The sequence below is a fragment of the Coffea arabica genome, chromosome 2e, assembly GCF_036785885.1.
Source record: "Coffea arabica cultivar ET-39 chromosome 2e, Coffea Arabica ET-39 HiFi, whole genome shotgun sequence".
NCBI lineage: Eukaryota > Viridiplantae > Streptophyta > Magnoliopsida > Gentianales > Rubiaceae > Coffea > Coffea arabica.
The window spans coordinates 13,980,689-13,997,833 of NC_092313.1; the positions used below are offsets into that span (position 1 = coordinate 13,980,689).

At 35.5% G+C, this 17,145-nt stretch overlaps 2 protein-coding genes across 5 annotated transcripts; both read left to right on the forward strand.

Moving 5' to 3' along the window:
* Positions 1-6,957, forward strand: LOC113731102 (shaggy-related protein kinase eta). Of its 3 annotated transcripts, none has more exons than XM_027256175.2 (12): positions 1-165; positions 1,074-1,166; positions 1,424-1,483; positions 1,565-1,837; positions 1,919-1,993; positions 2,080-2,136; positions 2,878-3,018; positions 3,119-3,169; positions 3,251-3,346; positions 4,574-4,657; positions 4,915-5,016; positions 6,425-6,957. In XM_027256175.2, the coding sequence occupies exons 1-12, from the start codon at positions 151-153 to the stop codon at positions 6,518-6,520; spliced, it is 1,143 nt and encodes a 380-aa protein (XP_027111976.1). In that variant the 5' UTR covers positions 1-150; the 3' UTR covers positions 6,521-6,957. The 3 variants fall into 3 exon arrangements, with proteins under 3 accessions (XP_027111976.1, XP_027111978.1, XP_027111977.1); XM_027256176.2 differs by lacking the exon at positions 1-165 and adding an exon at positions 297-731; XM_027256177.2 differs by lacking the exon at positions 1,565-1,837.
* Positions 6,958-9,962: 3,005 nt separating this feature from the next.
* LOC140036680 (probable LRR receptor-like serine/threonine-protein kinase At5g45780) lies at positions 9,963-15,736 on the forward strand. Of its 2 annotated transcripts, none has more exons than XM_072079094.1 (11): positions 9,963-10,276; positions 10,366-10,498; positions 10,665-10,736; positions 11,325-11,468; positions 11,555-11,626; positions 11,710-11,769; positions 12,690-12,763; positions 12,851-13,009; positions 13,106-13,444; positions 13,833-14,224; positions 15,135-15,736. In XM_072079094.1, the coding sequence occupies exons 1-11, from the start codon at positions 10,168-10,170 to the stop codon at positions 15,453-15,455; spliced, it is 1,875 nt and encodes a 624-aa protein (XP_071935195.1). In that variant the 5' UTR covers positions 9,963-10,167; the 3' UTR covers positions 15,456-15,736. The 2 variants fall into 2 exon arrangements, with proteins under 2 accessions (XP_071935195.1, XP_071935196.1); XM_072079095.1 differs by having other exon boundaries at positions 9,964-10,276; positions 12,851-12,997.
* Positions 15,737-17,145: the final 1,409 nt, after the last annotated feature.

A 17,145-nucleotide genomic window follows, 5' to 3' on the forward strand; every position in this document is an offset into this window, starting at 1 on the left:
TGTTTGGTTGATGGGGTCCTCTGACCTTTCCCTCTCTTTCCTTTCTTCCAACCGACAATTATGAGCTTTAAACAATAGCAACAAAAAAACCAATTATATTTCCCAATTTATTCTTCTTTTTTCCTCCTTTCCCTTTTCCGATCTAAAATCATGGCTAACGATAAGGTAACCATTCCAATTCACATTCTCACTTTTTTTTCTCTCTTTTTTTTAATTCCAAAATGTTCAGTCTTGTTTCTTTCTGCTGATAATTAGTTACAGAGTCGTGGAGTTTTTTTTTTCCTTATTTTTTTTTTGGAGTTAACTTTATAGCAAGTTAAGTCAAAGGTTTTTCTTCTTGTTTAGATTTCTTGAATTTTGTTGGAATGATGTAGCTCTTGACTTGGAAAAAAGATCCTATTTTTAGAAACTGATGGTTTGATTAGCTAAATTTTGGTTCAAATTTGTAGTTTAAGTTAATTTTAGTGCCTTCTGAGGAAATCCCTCTTTTTAAGTAAGTCTGTCGAGGTGAATGAAGTTGGTTTATGGTCAATTTTCTGGATAGCCAAGAGAGGGGCTTGATCTGTATTCTACTTAAAGTTTACTGTTTTAGTTCTTTTCTTGATCTGATCCCAGCTGACCTTTGTCTCTGGGTACTGTTTTAGTTGCTTTTTTTGGTCTATTTTTGGGCCCCCGGGGGTAGGGGGAGGTAGTTGTGGCAGAGGTGCTAGAGTGAGCCTTGATTCCAAAAGGTTGATATTTGATCTTTTTAACATATTCATTGGATCTCATAGTATCATTCAAGTGATTCTTTTCCCTATTTTTGACTTGTGTTGATTTTGTATAGTCTATCCTTTGATTAGACTTTTTTATTCCAAAATTGTAATGCTACAATTCCTGAAGTGTCACCTCTAATCAGCATACTTTAGGTTGTTTGTAATTTTTGTTTAATTGTTTATATGTTGTTTTTGATGTGTCATTTAGTTATGTTACCTTCTTGGGGTAGAAGCTAGTGTTTTGAACTGTATTGTTGCTTAAAATTTGTGTACTTCAAAACTGCTCTTACTAGCATCTTGGTTTCATACTTGTGGCAGGAAATGTCTGCTCCTATTATGGATGGTCATGATACAGTTACTGGTCACATAATCTCAACGACTATTGGGGGCAAGAATGGAGAACCCAAGCAGGTAGAATTGTGGTTCTTGTTTGCTTATTAACTGGTTGCAATTGCATTTGTTGATGTTGCCTATTTTCATTCCGTAGCACTGAGGCTGCATTTTCTGTATGTCCAATATTAGCTTTGCCAACTCTGCTTTGCATTTTTTGGAATTGTTGATTAATCATATTACTTGTTGGATAACTACGTAAGACTTTGACATGATCTGATCAATTTTGCTCAAGAGATTATTGAAAACTTGTTTCCACTGCTTGATTCATTTTGCAGACTGTTAGTTACATGGCAGAGAGGGTTGTGGGGACTGGATCTTTTGGAATTGTTTTCCAGGTATGTGGATTACAAAATTATACTAATCTTTCATTTGTTAATCTTTTGCTTTAATTTCTGGGGTTATGCATGCTCATGTAGGCAAAATGTCTGGAAACTGGAGAAACTGTGGCTATAAAGAAGGTTTTACAGGACAGGAGATACAAGAATCGTGAATTGCAGTTAATGCGCACAATGGATCACCCAAATGTGGTGTCTCTAAAGCATTGTTTTTTTTCAACTACTAGTAAAGATGAGCTTTTTCTCAATTTAGTAATGGAGTATGTCCCTGAGTCAATGTATCGGGTTCTAAAGCATTATAGCAACATCAACCAGACGATGCCACTGATTTATGTTAAACTATACACCTACCAAGTATGTGGGTTGCTTCCGTGCTAGTATATTTGCAGGGTTCTGTAGTGCTTGAGTGAAGCTAAATTTGTAGTTGTTTTTCAGATTTTCAGAGGTCTAGCTTATTTGCATAATGTTGCTGGAGTATGCCATAGAGACTTGAAGCCCCAAAACGTTTTGGTATATCTTGTCTTCATGTTCGACTTCAGTGTGCTTGTTTCTTTTTCTTTGTTCCTTTCGTTGACAGTCATTGCTTGTCTTTTCAGGTTGATCCTCTTAGTCACCAAGTGAAGATTTGTGATTTTGGAAGTGCGAAAGTGCTAGTAAGTGCAAATGCTATAATATCAGTGTTCTTTCCTTTGCCCTTTGCTTTGCTGTTTCTTTGTCAAGTTCTTCTGTCTTTGGTTGAAATGTACTGATACGCTACATTGGTACATAAATTTTTGGCTGCTGAAGCTAAGTTCCTCATAACCTATTGCATGTTGATGTACTGTGAGCGTCTTTAGAACCTTATTTCATACTTATGCATCACCTGAGTCTTCTGTTAAACAGTCCAGCATCCAGGGGCAGATCTAGATTATGGCCTGTGGGGGCACCTGCCCCCGTTGGCCAAAGGAAACCTTCAATTTTACATATAGAAATTCAATAAACAATTGTTTAGCTTAGAAATTAATAGATATGCCCCCACTGATACTTAAAAAAAAATTTTTTTTAGCTCCAAAAATTTGTAGAACGTCAATTTATATGTGCTATAAGTGATCTGATAACAACCCTTTGTAAAAGAACAAGTAAAGAACATAATGCGCCACTTTTATGGTAACTACATATTCATGTGTGGATAATCTGTTGTATTTATATACTTCTGTATGTATTTATTTATAGGAGTTTAGTCCACTACTGTTTCCAATATGTAATAGTTTGTTGTTGATGACGTTTTTCCCAGTGTTCCATTATGAAATTTTTAGGCTTATTAAAGGAGCTGTGCTGCTCATGTAAATTTATGGACCTTTTTGATTCCTGTTAATGAGTGTGCTCATCTTTTTGTGATTATTAACCTACATCAGGTGAAGGGTGAAGCAAATATCTCGTACATTTGCTCAAGGTTTTATCGTGCTCCGGAACTCATATTTGGGGCCACAGAGTATACATCCTCCATTGATATCTGGTCAGCTGGATGTGTCCTTGCCGAGCTTCTTTTGGGACAGGTTATTTGCCATTTCCCTTTCGGGATTTTTTTTATACTTTTTCTTTTTTGGTCCTTTATATTGTGATATTTAATTGACTCATGATCTGATATACTTGCAGCCACTATTTCCCGGAGAGAATGCCGTTGACCAGTTGGTGGAGATTATAAAGGTACATTTTATGTAAGATGAAGTCAGAACTTGCAAGAAACTGATTGTGCTTGTGTAATGGTCTAATGTGGTTTACTTTCAGGTTCTTGGTACACCAACTCGAGAAGAAATTCGTTGTATGAATCCAAATTATACTGATTTTAGGTTTCCTCAAATTAAGGCACACCCATGGCACAAGGTTAGCTTTGCTCTGTAATTTATTTTTTTGGGGAGCCAGAATACTCTTTTTTTCTCGAAATTCCACTGTGAAGCTAGTCTCTGGATCTTGCTAGTAAAATATGTTCTTCTGTTGGGGAATGTTTTTCTTTCTCCATTTTGTAGCTCAAAGTGTGGGGAGCCTTGTCCTGGGTACCTTTGCTTCTTTACTCGTGTTTCAAATTGTGCATATGTAGTGTACATTCTAGTCTTTGCTTTTCTCTGCTTCTGGTAAATGGGAGTGGTTATATAATGCTGCAGAGATTTTGTTTGCCTTTCAAATTATGTTGCTTGAACATAACTAAGCTTTTATGTGGCATGTTCTTCCACTTTTTTTTATTTGATGAATATCAGCATGAAGAAAATAATATAGAAGGCCTTACATTCATGATGATCTCTATCCATGAAAAAGAGGCTGATCAGAATTATTCCAAAGACACTGAGAAGTAGGGTGATTACCTGTTACATGAAGGTGCATGATGAGCTTATGCAATCAGCAAAGCCTCCAATGTGTTAATGAATTAATTGACCCCTTTTTTGTGTGTGAATGTGTGTGTGTTAAGAGTATGATAAAATACTATTTATAGCATCATTGGTGATTAAGATAAACAGTTATTAAATTTGTGTTCTATTAGCACACGATATATTACTTCTTATGGTGTCTGACAATGCTGTCGTGCCTTCAGATAATACAGGATACAAAATTTGGTTAAGTCAAACAGATTATGCTTTTAAGAGACCAATAAAAAGCATATCAAAGCAAAAATAGATTATACTTGCCAACAGCCACTCAAAAAGAACCAAAAATAGATTCTTCATGTTAACTATGTACTCATTAATGTAGTCCTCTCTAGTTGGCCTTTTGGTTGGTATTTGGGCCTTATATGGAAGTAGGCCTGACTCTGAATAGAGAGATAAATGAGAGAAAGAGATAGGTAGGCCTTACTCTGGATGGAAAGACAAATGAGAGAGAGAGAGAGACCTATTTTTCTACTATGTGAACTCCTACATTGAAGTGCAAAAAATCGTATGGGTTACAAATTAGTGAGTGTTTGTGAAAGGCCAAAAATTCTGGTATGTTGTTGTGGATGCACAAATGCTCGTGTGACATGTCACCCTATGTTGCAAATTTTGACATTTACCTATTCTTTTTCTGCTTTGGCAGATTTTGTTTCATGTCTGCCATTTTATTGTTTTATTGGCGTATCAGGTTTTCCACAAAAGGATGCCTCCTGAAGCAATAGACCTTGCGTCACGACTGTTGCAGTATTCGCCAAGTCTCCGTTGCACTGCTGTGAGTTTCAGTTTTCTTTCTATAGTATCAGCATTTACTGCAAGCAATGTCTTGCATTATACTTATTAGAATGTAGTATAATATCATTGGCTGTGTCCTTCCGTTTTTCATTGCTACCTTGTCCGTGCTGATTGCATCACACATATTTTTGGCTGATAAAAACTACACGCTTAGCAGTATTTTGAACCAAAATGTACACCCCTGAGCATCCATGTAACTTATTAATCACATTTTTATTAGGCTGCTTTTGTTTGCAGCTAGAAGCATGTGCACATTCTTTCTTTGATGAACTGCGTGATCCTAATACCCGATTACCAAATGGACGTCATCTGCCGCAGCTGTTCAACTTTAAACAAGAGGTATTTCTTCTGGATAAAATAAAGCTTGATTCTTTGTTCCTGTGGCTTCCTTTTATTAGTTTAAACTTATAAGGTGTATCCTGAGTACTTGTTCTTGCTGTTTATTTAAGTGCTGAGCAAAGGTCAGGTTCAAATGTTTGCATGACAGTGCCAATACCAATTGCAAAATCTTGCAGGATTTTTGGGAAAGGAGTGATCATTCCATACAACGAAAATCTTGCTGCTTTTTGAGATTTTTACGAACATTGTGTTGTTTGTTAGTTTCCTGAGGTTATTGGTCAAATGAATTTTATACACTCCTTTAATTGACTTCTATAAGGGATTTTTTTTAACGTGTTTCTGGAAAAATCACTTTAGGAAGGACCAAACTTAAAGGTGCTTAATTTACATTTCAGTTGACTTCTGGTTGGCTGAAAATTCTAAATAGTATGATAGCTCATGTGCCATTTTGAAGGAAATTTGGCACTTTTACCATGTCTCAGAAAATGTGAATGTTAAGGTGAAATGCAAGATCGCATGTTACTGGGTGTAAATAATGGTGACTTAGCCTTTTCTGAGGTTGGAGACATCTAATAGAGTGCATTATGTCCTTTCTGTTACCGTAAACAATTGTTCCTCATAACTTTGCTTGTACCATATGCCGTGCACTGAGAGATATATGCCATTCAAAGAGTCTCAATTTCCTACAGAACTTGCGTAGGGGAATGTTATGAAGTCAGTTGAAGTTAGGATAACTGAGTTTGTATAATATATCTCACTAAGTCTTGTCAAATACAAGAGTTTGTCCCCTTCGTAAAGCTTGGAATCTATCCTTGAACCAAAAGAATAAAATAAAAAAAAAAAATGCATGGGCTTCAAACAGGTCACTAAGCTCAGTTGACATTATGTAAGCATTATGTGCTTCTGTTAGACTGAAGTACACCCTGCTATGCAGCCTATGCTAGTGGCCTCCTAAAGGGTTGAACGTTTGTATTAACTGGTATCAGTTAATAAGTTTAATTGCATTTAATTTTTCAAGTTACATAGTTCATCCATGCCACCTAAATCAAGTGGCACAAGAAATAATGAATGTTAAGAACTACTTAGATTACATTATCTAAACCAGCATGGAACTTCAGAAGCCGATTCTTTTTCATCATTCAAGATGTTTGTCATGATATATCTAAATTCTCTGAAACCTCTCCTGAGTTCTGTATCCTATTTTCTGGTTATTGTTTTTGTTGTGAATGGGGGCATGGGACCCCAATGATGTTGTGTGACTCGTAAATTTTTTTGTTTTTTGGGGGGGGGGGGGGGGTGTTGGGAAGAGAAATGTAACTAAATGGTTATCTGATTCTATGCAAATACTATATTTACTCCAATTGCTAGTTTAATTATTCCAGTGTTGACCTTACCGCCTGTTGTACAGTTGTCTGGAGCCCATCCAGATCTTATAAACAGGTTGGTACCAGACCACATAAAAAGGCAAATGGGTATACAATTAATGCATCCCACCGGGACATGAGTCGAGGTTCTACTTGTTGGGTGAATATGAAGGGGTACAAGTGATCTCTACGCCAAAGTTTTTGCCTGAACAGAGGCATCTCTTTGATGTTGCGCCAAGTACAGACTAAGGAAGCTGGAGGGCTCCTCAAGAATTGTTTCTCTTTCTCCTTTTCGAGTTTCTTCTTCTCGCTATTTTTAAGCGAATATCCCCCCGAGTTAAGCACGTAATTGTTGTACATGTTCAGTTGTTGTTACTTAGAAGCCAGGTTTTCAGCAAATGAGGTATTTACGTAGGCAGCAAGCCCTCTAAAGAACAGTGGGGTAGTAATTAGCTGGATGGATTGTTGATTTTTGATTCTGAGTTGCTGTATTTAGTGTTTGTAATCGATAAATACTACATTGTAGCAAAAGTTGTTACTCTTGTGAAGTAATGTATCTTTATTGTTTCCTTTCTTCCTTCTTTACTCTCCAATTATCTCAGCTTACAAGTTAGGAAAAGAGGCACTGACAAGAAGTCTGCATTTTCATTTTACCACTCAATTCTCATACTTTCTTGATGCAATTTGATTACACAAGTCAGAATGCCAGATTAAGGCATAAAGCAGCGACTCTCGCAAGCTCAGAGGACTCAGAGATCTAAGCTATTGACAACAGAGGAAATTGTAATTACAATTATGCTAAACTTAAGGGAATAATCTTTAATTTGTACCAGACTCGGGGAGGTAATTGTAATTTACTAGTATAACTCAACTTGTAGACAGAATAGAATAAGGAAAAAAAAGAGGGAACACTAAATAATGATTGCTGGGGTCTAATTCCTGGAATAGTCAAATAAACCGACAAAGACTGGTTCTTCGTCCAATTACATTTGCCAGCAGTTGTGGGCGGCGACAAAACCTTTAAATAATTGACTGATAGAGTGTCATCATCATCCTTAATTGAAAATATTATTATTTAAATAATTTTTTTTTTTTTTTCCAGTTCAAATTCATTATCTCTCATTTAGCATTTCCTCCTGGAAGCCGTCCACCCATTCCCCGTCTAAAGTGCTACTTAATATACTTTTCTTCTACATAGTTGATTACAAACTGATTCCAAATGAGTTTATCATAATTTCGGAGATACTTCTTTTGATTTTTTATACCATGCCATTGACATCTCTTATTCTGTAGTGTATTTTTTAAGATTTTTCAATTATTTTATTTAGTGTCAATCATATCAAAGATGATCTCATCCTATCCTTAAACTAGTGTTTTTTTTTTAAGAACTCTATTTTTCTTTTGCTTGAAAAAGATATAGCCAATAATAATCCTAGTTGTAGTAGTAAATCCAGATTTAGAAACTTACTCGAATAAGTTGCTGATGACAAGTGACAACAATGGTTTATTTAGAAACATATTATACAATTTGACTTGGTTTACAAGTGCCAAATGAGCACTCGTTAAGAGAGAATTTCTCTCCTATTAGTCCTTTTCCTGGATGATGTGAAGAGTTTATTGCCTAATCATGTCGACGACTGACACAAGAATTCCATCAACATGCTTTAGTTATACATTTTCCACTGCAATCAGACGAAAAGGCAAATCAAGGGACTCGATAGTCGAATTAACCTATTCGTCAATTTATCAAATTATATATGAACAGCTCTTTTGTGTTTTATAGAATTTTAAACTCGGTTCAAATTTGGTTTACTTAGCATAACATTTGAATTTTAGATGTAAAATATTCAAGTCACTTGAGTTTCGCTTGATAAAAGATCGTCTAAATTTGACTTGATAATGAAACAAGCAAAGTTTGCATAGTTTTAAACTCATCAATATACAAATAAGGTTGAACATTGGAATATTCAACTTAATTACACTCATTTACATTCCTAACAACAAATTTTTTTTTAAGACCAAGAAAAAGGAAAAAAAATTTCTTTACCTTTTGTAAGTAACAAGAGAAAACAAAATCTTGTGATAGCAAGTTTTGGCCCTCTGCCCCTTGGCACAATGGCTCATCATGTCCTACAGCATTGAACTCCAATCCGGTTGTTTATCGATCATTACAAGCTGTCCTCGAATACAACTACTGAAGACAAGGGGACCATTTGTGACATTTCCAAATCTCAAGACCATTTTGGCGATATTAGAATTTAATATTGAATCCACTTCAAATATTTTACAGCCACTTCAATGAAGTTTTCACTATTCATTTATTGATTCAAGTATTATGTGGTCTGCTTGTAGCTATCCTAGGGTGCTAGATACCCCAAAATTATAATTTAATAATGTTGATTACTTGGCTCTAATTTAGAGCAACATATAAACAATATATAGTTGTGCAAAATCCACTACTGGATATTGAAATCTTAATGTCCTTTTTCCAATTTAAATGGACCCAATCTCAACTTTTTATATTAAAAAAAACCCTGCTCAAAAGTATTAAAAAAATTAAAAGGGAGATAAAGGGCAAATTTTATGGAGAAAAAATCCATCACATGTGTATAAAATTAGATGTGTAAGAAGTGTATCAACAAATGAATACAACAAGCTATTTACTTACGCCACAAAGGGTTAATTGCACTTTATTCACCTTTATAAAGTTGTTCATACTTGCATTTTGTCCATTTTTTGATTTCATTTGTAGCACCTTTAAGTATTTGAATCATTAGATTTGTACTATGGAATAAAGAGAAGCAATAATGATATTCTTGTACTAATAAACTTGTGAGATAAAGAAAGTTGTTGACTAAACAATTGGTTACAGGGACTAAATTCACTAATCTACATTTTAAATCCATGCCTTTGATGTATTTATTAATAACTTGTATTTTCCAGATTTGTTCAAAAAATTTTCAATTTTTTTATATGGGTTATTTTTGGTCCATGTTTAATGGTAATGATATAAATCAAATCATATTGGATGATTTCTACCAATTCATTAATGAAACTGGCTTTTTACAAAAATAATAATAATAATAATAATTTGCACTATTAACGTAGAATACTTGTAAAATTAATATTAAAACTTGTTAAGGGTTTGCGTTTAGGAAGGGCAACCAAGTTTAGTATTTCCAGATGCAAATGTTTTAATCCCAACTCCACAATTGAACTCGCAATGCAATCTCCGCAATTGCAAATTCAATTATGGAGACGAATTGGGGAAGCCATTCGGTTACCATTGTGAATAAAGTAATTTCAGCAATTCAATTCCAGTCATGACAACTGCAATCTGATTTGAACCGTAGATTGACCGCTATAGTGTAACTTGGTACGAAACCATACAAGAAATACAAGAAATGTTAAAACTAGAGCCTACAAGTTGTGCCAAAGAAGCCATAAATGTTATATTGTTTTGTAGTGCATTGACTTGCCAGAGATTGAATATAATCAGCGTTAGATTATAACTGACAAAAAGCTGCCTCTGAACCTTCCCAATCAAAACCTTTAACCTTGTCCTTTGTTTGTTTTCTCTCTCTTAACAGCAACCAAATATTCAAGTACTGGGAAGTCTTTTGTGTATACGTTTGCTGTGAACTTCTACAGTCGTCCTTTTGACTCTCAAGTCTAACATTTACTAACCTACTGAAACCAATACTTTAATGTCAACCAAGCAGGAGGGCAGCAGTTTTTCTGCAGCAAATCTTTCTGATACTGTTTAGGTGCTTAGGCTTCAGTTGCAATGCATCCAATGAGAAATGGGATGCTGGTTTTCTCACTCTTCCTCTTTTGGACTGCCCGAGTCAGTGTCTCCACTAGTCTTCTTTCCCCAAAGGGTGTTAATTATGAAGGTTAGTTCTACATTTCGTTTACTCTGCATGTTTAATTTCTTTATCTTAAATGAAGTCCTAAAAATGCCAAGTCTTGAATTCTTGTGCAGTGGCTGCACTGATGTCTATAAAGGGTAAAATGAGAGATGATAATCATGTCTTAGATGGATGGGATATTAACTCTGTTGACCCTTGTACTTGGAATATGGTTGGTTGCTCTCCAGAAGGCTTTGTTGTGTCTCTGTAAGTCAGTATAAAACTTCAATATTTGCCTTTAGTTTCCTGTTCTATTGTGCTATATTGGTAATTGAATTGATAATAGCGGACCATTTACTAAATTCAGTTTTTCTTCTGAGTTTGTTCTTGTTCTTCGCTCCCAGTTTCTTATCTTTGCTGTTGTGGTTTGCAGTGAAATGGTTAGTGTGGGATTATCAGGTACACTTTCACCAAGTATTGGAAACTTAAGTCACCTTCAGACAATGTAAGTTCAGCCTCTATTAGTTTTAGGTTTGAAAAAATATTTCTTTTTCTTTAACTAAATGCACCTTAATGAATTGATGTTTATACAGTTATATTGTTAAACCTGGATTCTTCTCTAGTTAATTGACTTTGCATGATACACATTGTGTTCCGTCTTAGGATTATGTTGATCTACGGTTCTGTAATTGGAAAACTAATTGATACACTCAATGAAGATGATACGAGATGTTGTTGTCTAATAAGGCTTTTTGCCTCTATAGAGATGCAAAAGAGTGAGCCACGGGAGTATTCACCAGTTGGCCGCAGGACACAGGAAATAAAATTCATTCCTTTTGCCAGTTCGGTTTGATTTGCTTCCACCTCCTTTGTCCAATCAAGTAGTTGATGGTCTTTCTACTTAAACTTTGGATGGGAGGCAGGAAAAATGAAGGTCGTATTGGGTGAATGGGTGTACAGCTCCAAGCCTCCAATTTCTTGCAATATTGTTGGAAATTTTTACCTTCCTGGAAAAATGTGATGAAATTGGTAATTTACAATCTCTAGAGATGGCATTGGCTGAAACTTCTGCTTTTAATTGTTATTTTTCTAGGTTATTGCAGAATAATCATTTATCAGGATATATACCTGCTGAGATTGGAAAGCTTTCAGAATTGCAGACCCTTGACTTGTCTGCAAACCAGTTTGTTGGGGATATTCCGAGCTCTTTAGGTTACCTGACAAGATTAAGTTACTTGTGAGTGTGGCTAATATCTAAGTTTAACATTTTAGATTTGCTTTATTTGCTAGTTCTTCTAATCCTTTTGTATGGCAACTTTTCAGGAGGCTTAGTAGAAACAAATTGTCCGGACAAATTCCTAAACCTGTGGCTGACCTTACAGGGCTTACATTCTTGTATAATCTTCTTTAAATTTTTGTTATTTAGAATTTCTCAATATCTAAGCAGCATTCAGTAATCTGTTATTGGTGTTCTGCAGGGATTTATCATTCAATAACCTAAGTGGCCCTACACCAAAAATACTGGCCAAAGACTACAGGTAAATGTTCTTTTATAAAGGACTGTTCTTTAATTGAAACTTTGCTCTGGATGAATTTATCCCAGAGTCAGATAATTACTGTTTTGGAAGTTTCATAGATATCTCAGTCTGGGTTAGGAAAGACTAAAGACTTCCCTTTGGTCGGGAAACTGAAAACATTAATATTACTTGAGAATCTTTTTTTGCCATATTCCAATCTGCATTTTTCTTAACAAAGATTAGAACCTATAATTAGTACACCTTTTTTCTCCTGGACTGTGATTAACTTTATAATCTTTTGGCTGTATAATATTGCTTATGCAACTGCTTCTGTGTTTTTTGGCAGTTGAACTTAGCCTCTTTATTTCTGTTGCAACTATATACCATGTAAACTAAAGCATTATTGAACGATACTTTTTGCTATTTCACGTGTCTCTCTGGTTAAAGATTTTAGTTTCCCCCTAGGATTAGTAATTTACAGTCAAAAGATAAAATTTAAGTGTTTGTTGAGATATGAGCTCTTAGTTTAGTTATCATTGGAAGCATTTAATGGTGCTTTGCTCTGATTTGCTCTCTTTTTGTGATCATAATAGAATTTGGCCATTGATAATTACATGATTGTAGGAAATGTAGGCAGCCTGAACCATTATCATGGAACCCAATAAATCATTAGTGCAATGCTACCATGTAGATTATCGAAAGGGACATCTGCTTTGGTTTTATGTACCATAAAGGAGTGTGCAATTAGTTAAACTGAATACTATCTAAACCAACTTAAAGCCAAGGCAAATAAAAGGAGATGTTTATGGTGGTAGTTTTCTAGGTTATTTTTAGACATTTGGATGTGCAGATGATTTATTCTTGTTAACTGTCTGTTAGGATTTAGACAAATTTTTATGTGCTTTTTTAAAATATATCTTAAGGGTAATTTTTGGTTTCAGTGTTGCTGGAAACAGCTTCCTTTGCTCTTCAGTTTCTGCTGAAATTTGCATGGGTGTACCAAAACCAGTAAATGGTAAGAGCATACAGCTTTTCGACGGCTACTTATCTGTTAAAAATGTCCATTTTTCCAGATCAGTTATCGTGTATATGTCTGTTGCAGATGGCAGTCCATACAGGAAAGTTAGCAATCACCACCGATGGATTGTATCTATCATCATAGGTGTCAGTTGCACTTTTGTAGTTTCAGTGATGATTCTTCTTTGTTGGGTGCATTGGTACAGATCTCGCTTTCTGCTTATGTCATATGGTACCTCCAAATGTACCTAGTCTACTTATCTTCAATCTAGGTGCTTATCTTCAATAACCTTCGTTGCAGTTTTCATTGTAAGACTGATAATTTGAAAATGAAATGCAGTGCAGCAAGATTTTGAGTTTGATATTGGTCACCTGAAAAGATTTACATTCCGTGAACTACAAATTGCAACAAACAATTTCAGTTCCAAAAACATACTCGGTCAAGGTGGATTTGGAGTTGTCTATAAAGGATATCTCCCAAATAGGACAGTCGTGGCAGTCAAAAGGTTGCGAGATCCTAATTTCACGGGGGAGGTACAGTTTCAAACTGAAGTTGAGATGATCGGTCTTGCTGTACACCGGAACCTCCTTCAGTTATATGGCTTCTGCATGACACCTGAGGAGAGGTTGCTTGTTTATCCTTACATGCCAAATGGGAGTGTTGCAGATAGATTAAGAGGTTTGTCTTCAATTTGTTTATGAGGAGTTGATCTCTACGATCTCTGCACCTGTTTGTCTCCTCTTTAGGAGACGCACACTTAGCAATTTCCGCAAACTATAACACAACCTGTAACTTTATACAGGGACAGAAGGGTAGGGGAAACATGGTCAAGAAATCTGGAAATGGTTTTCTATTTTGTGGTGATGACAAAAGGATGTTAACAATTCATCACTTGGAAACTAGCTTACATTGCTTAATCAAAGTCTGATTGATTCTGAATATTTTAATTGCAATGAAAATAGAATATGCTTCCAATGTTTCTTTCTACATGAACACTGGAGATTTTGAATGACAGAGTCGAGTCCTTCTTTGTGGAACTTAACGAGGTTTCTTTTTTCCTTGACAGACACAGGTCAGGAGAATCCATCCTTAGATTGGAGTAAACGCATACACATTGCTCTTGGAGCTGCTCGTGGCCTTGTATATTTACACGAACAGTGTAACCCAAAAATAATCCACAGGGATGTCAAAGCAGCAAATATTTTGCTTGACGAATATTTTGAAGCAGTTGTAGGGGATTTTGGTCTCGCTAAGCTATTGGACAGGAGGGACTCACACGTCACAACTGCAGTCAGGGGTACCGTTGGGCATATTGCTCCTGAGTACCTTTCAACTGGACAATCTTCTGAGAAAACTGATGTGTTTGGTTTTGGCATACTGATTTTGGAGCTGATAACCGGTCAAAAAGCATTAGCTGCTGGACACGGTCATCACCAGAAAGGAATGATTCTTGACTCGGTAAGCAGAACTGTGATGTTCTAAATACTTCTGAATTATTGTCGCTTTGACTTTTTTTTCAGATACGCACTGAAGGTAGAACCGGTATATTGAATGCTAAATGCACTTGTGCATAAATCTGATATCTTAAGTAGACCAACTGCTTTCACTAGGAAATGCTATCTGAGAAAATAACCTTGAGCATAGGCCTTATAAGTTGAAAAGTTACCTCTGCTATTGATTTTCTCTTCAAGATAGTAAATTTCTACATCTGCCACCTCTGTTTAAACTGGTCAGTCACATTTTGGTTTGGCTACATGCTTAGTCTCAAGTACTCCTTGACTTTATGTTGATAAAAGATACTCTTAACTGGATACATGATATATCTGCATTCTGAATAACTAGGAAGCCTAAATTAGGCTTTCTTATTATTCCAAAATGTTTCACTTTCTTGGCTATTTATTGTTCACTTTGGTCAAAAACTGCCAATGCATGTGAAGTTCTTTGATTTCTAGTCCATCCATCAGTTTTTTGGTACATATGCCTTGTGGGTGTTTGCAATGCTGACTCCATTTTCTGGCATTCTGCTGATGTAGTTCTTAAGATGTTGCTTCTTCAATTTCACTTAGTTCAAAGTATAACAGTTCTTCAACACCTTGCCAGTTTCTCAATTTGATGCCTCAATGCATGCCCTATGTGATTATCTATTGAATGTCCATTCTTCTGGTGAAGAAGGCATTCTTACGCCACTTTGTGGACCAGCATCATATCAGTTAGCTTGCTTTTAGTGTTGAAACCTGAAAAATGTGACATAGTAGAGCTCTTACACTCACTTCTGAGAGGTCTGTAGTTGATTCATAATTAAGTGAGGTCTGTAATTCGTAATTATAGCTGGAACCTGTATTAAGTTGAGTTCAAGCTGATTATGCAGGTTAGAGCTTTATACCAGGAGAAGCGACTAGAGGTGCTTGTGGATAGGGATCTCAGGAAATGCTTTAATGCTGAGGAGCTAGAAAAAGTAGTGGAAGTTTCATTGCAATGCACAGAATCTAGCCCCAGCCTTCGTCCCAAGATGTCCGAGGTCTTGAGGATCCTGGAAACCATTGCTGGGCAGTCGGCTCATGTGGAAGAAACACAAGACAGAGAGAATCAATGTGAAGGAAGAAGTTTCAGTTTCACACGAAGTTTAATTGAGGTCCGTGAAGAATCCTCGTTTATAATAGAAGCAATGGAGCTTTCTGGACCACGGTAACCAAACAAATCTCAATCTGCCTAAAGATTTTCCTACACGATGGTAATTCTATCTGTAGCGACAGTAGCACCTTAGGATTTAGGTTTAGTTGCACACAGAAATGCAGTTTAGACATATCTTATTCCAAGTGTACAGAGTGAGACAAAACTTTATGTCCATGAAATTTTGGCTGCTGAGAATGTCCCTGAAGTGAATTCTTTTCCATTCATGTAAACTCTATCTTGACAACTTCTGTTAGTGATTCTTAATAGTAAAGTGCTTCTCTTTCTTTGTACTGTTCATACTTCTCCGTATAAGAAATATACCTGCTTTGACCGTTCGATCTTGTTCGAGTATGCTCATTATATAACTTCAGAGTCCAGCCTATGAAGGCTCCAAAATGCCACTATTGATTATGGCATGTAACTGTAGACCAAGGCTTCCAAAGAGAAGATGTCATGCAATGAATGATCTTTGAATGAAAGTTGAAAGAATATGCTTCCAACTACTACACTGAATCTGAGAGGAAATAGAAACACACACAAATTTAGCTGGAAATATTATTATTGTGTGGTTTAGTTAGAGAAATAAAACTTGGGAGAGAAGTGTACATGTTTGATTTGATTGAATCCAAGTCAAATATCATCATAAACACAAGAAAAGGAAATGCAAGAGGTGCACTTTCTCTCCTTAAACACATCTACAACAATTAATAATGCTATGAGCATGTGTCCCTTTAGTTTTAAGTTTCCTAAAATATGATATTTGTACTTGCACCAAAAGGAAGATACAGCGTTAAAAAGAACAGGCTCAACTGCTAATATCTACGAGTATTAGTATGGTATCGTGAACATATTTTTCAATCACCTTTTTACCTCATATATATCAAATCGCTATAGTAATTGTTCTCCAAAAAGTCTAGAAAAATGCAATCCAAACACACCCTTACAATTTTAGTTCTCTCAATTTGTCTAGTTGAAATGTAGCATTCTCCTGCATCATGTGTGCACGGGCGGGTTTGTCCACAATATACTTTTTAATACTAGAACTATTACAATTTATAACTTCTTAAATTTTTTGGCCATCACGTATCAAAAATGATTAATCTTATGTGTGTATTGTTTTAGTGTATACATTTTGTGTGTGCGAGCATGTCTTAATACCAAGATAAAGGGAACTAAGAGATTTTATATGTTTTTTTGTTCAATAATTGCCAAGTACAATAAGAAGTCTTAGGTACGTTTATAAGTTTAATATAATATGGTACAATACATTTAACAATAGTAATACTATAAATTAGTCTAACATCTATAAATTCTTGATTCACAAATGCACGATTTTCTTGATTTTTAATATGCTAATCATATGTCTTGTCGAGAGAAGAAAAAAAGCATATCTCCTTCACCACAATATGCATTATTAGGAGCAATTAAATACGGTAATTTTTATCTTTTTTTCCTTGAAACACTTATCGAACAAGAAAAATAAAAAACTTTTCCCTTATATTCTATTGACACAACATTATATTAAAGGTGATTTGGTTCAAGATTTGGACTTAATGATAATTGCTCAAACTTCAAAGCAATTTACCAAACGTCACAAGGACTTGTGGAAAATGAACTAATAAATCACAACCGTAAAATTTAAAAAGTGTTTTTTTTCCTTTTTTTTTTTTTTTTTTTTGGTTGGTTAGCCAATCTTGGCCGTCTGT

Coding starts and splice junctions, on each gene's coding strand:
- LOC140036680 (XM_072079094.1), top strand. CDS start 10,168: ATGCATCCAATGAGAAATGGGATGCTGGTTTTCTCACTCTTCCTCTTT. Junction 10,499..10,664: donor GAAGGCTTTGTTGTGTCTCT/GTAAGTCAGTAT, acceptor TGTGGTTTGCAG/TGAAATGGTTAGTGTGGGAT. Junction 10,737..11,324: donor TTAAGTCACCTTCAGACAAT/GTAAGTTCAGCC, acceptor TTATTTTTCTAG/GTTATTGCAGAATAATCATT.
- LOC113731102 (XM_027256175.2), top strand. Junction 1,167..1,423: donor AGAATGGAGAACCCAAGCAG/GTAGAATTGTGG, acceptor TTCATTTTGCAG/ACTGTTAGTTACATGGCAGA. Junction 4,658..4,914: donor CAAGTCTCCGTTGCACTGCT/GTGAGTTTCAGT, acceptor TTTTGTTTGCAG/CTAGAAGCATGTGCACATTC.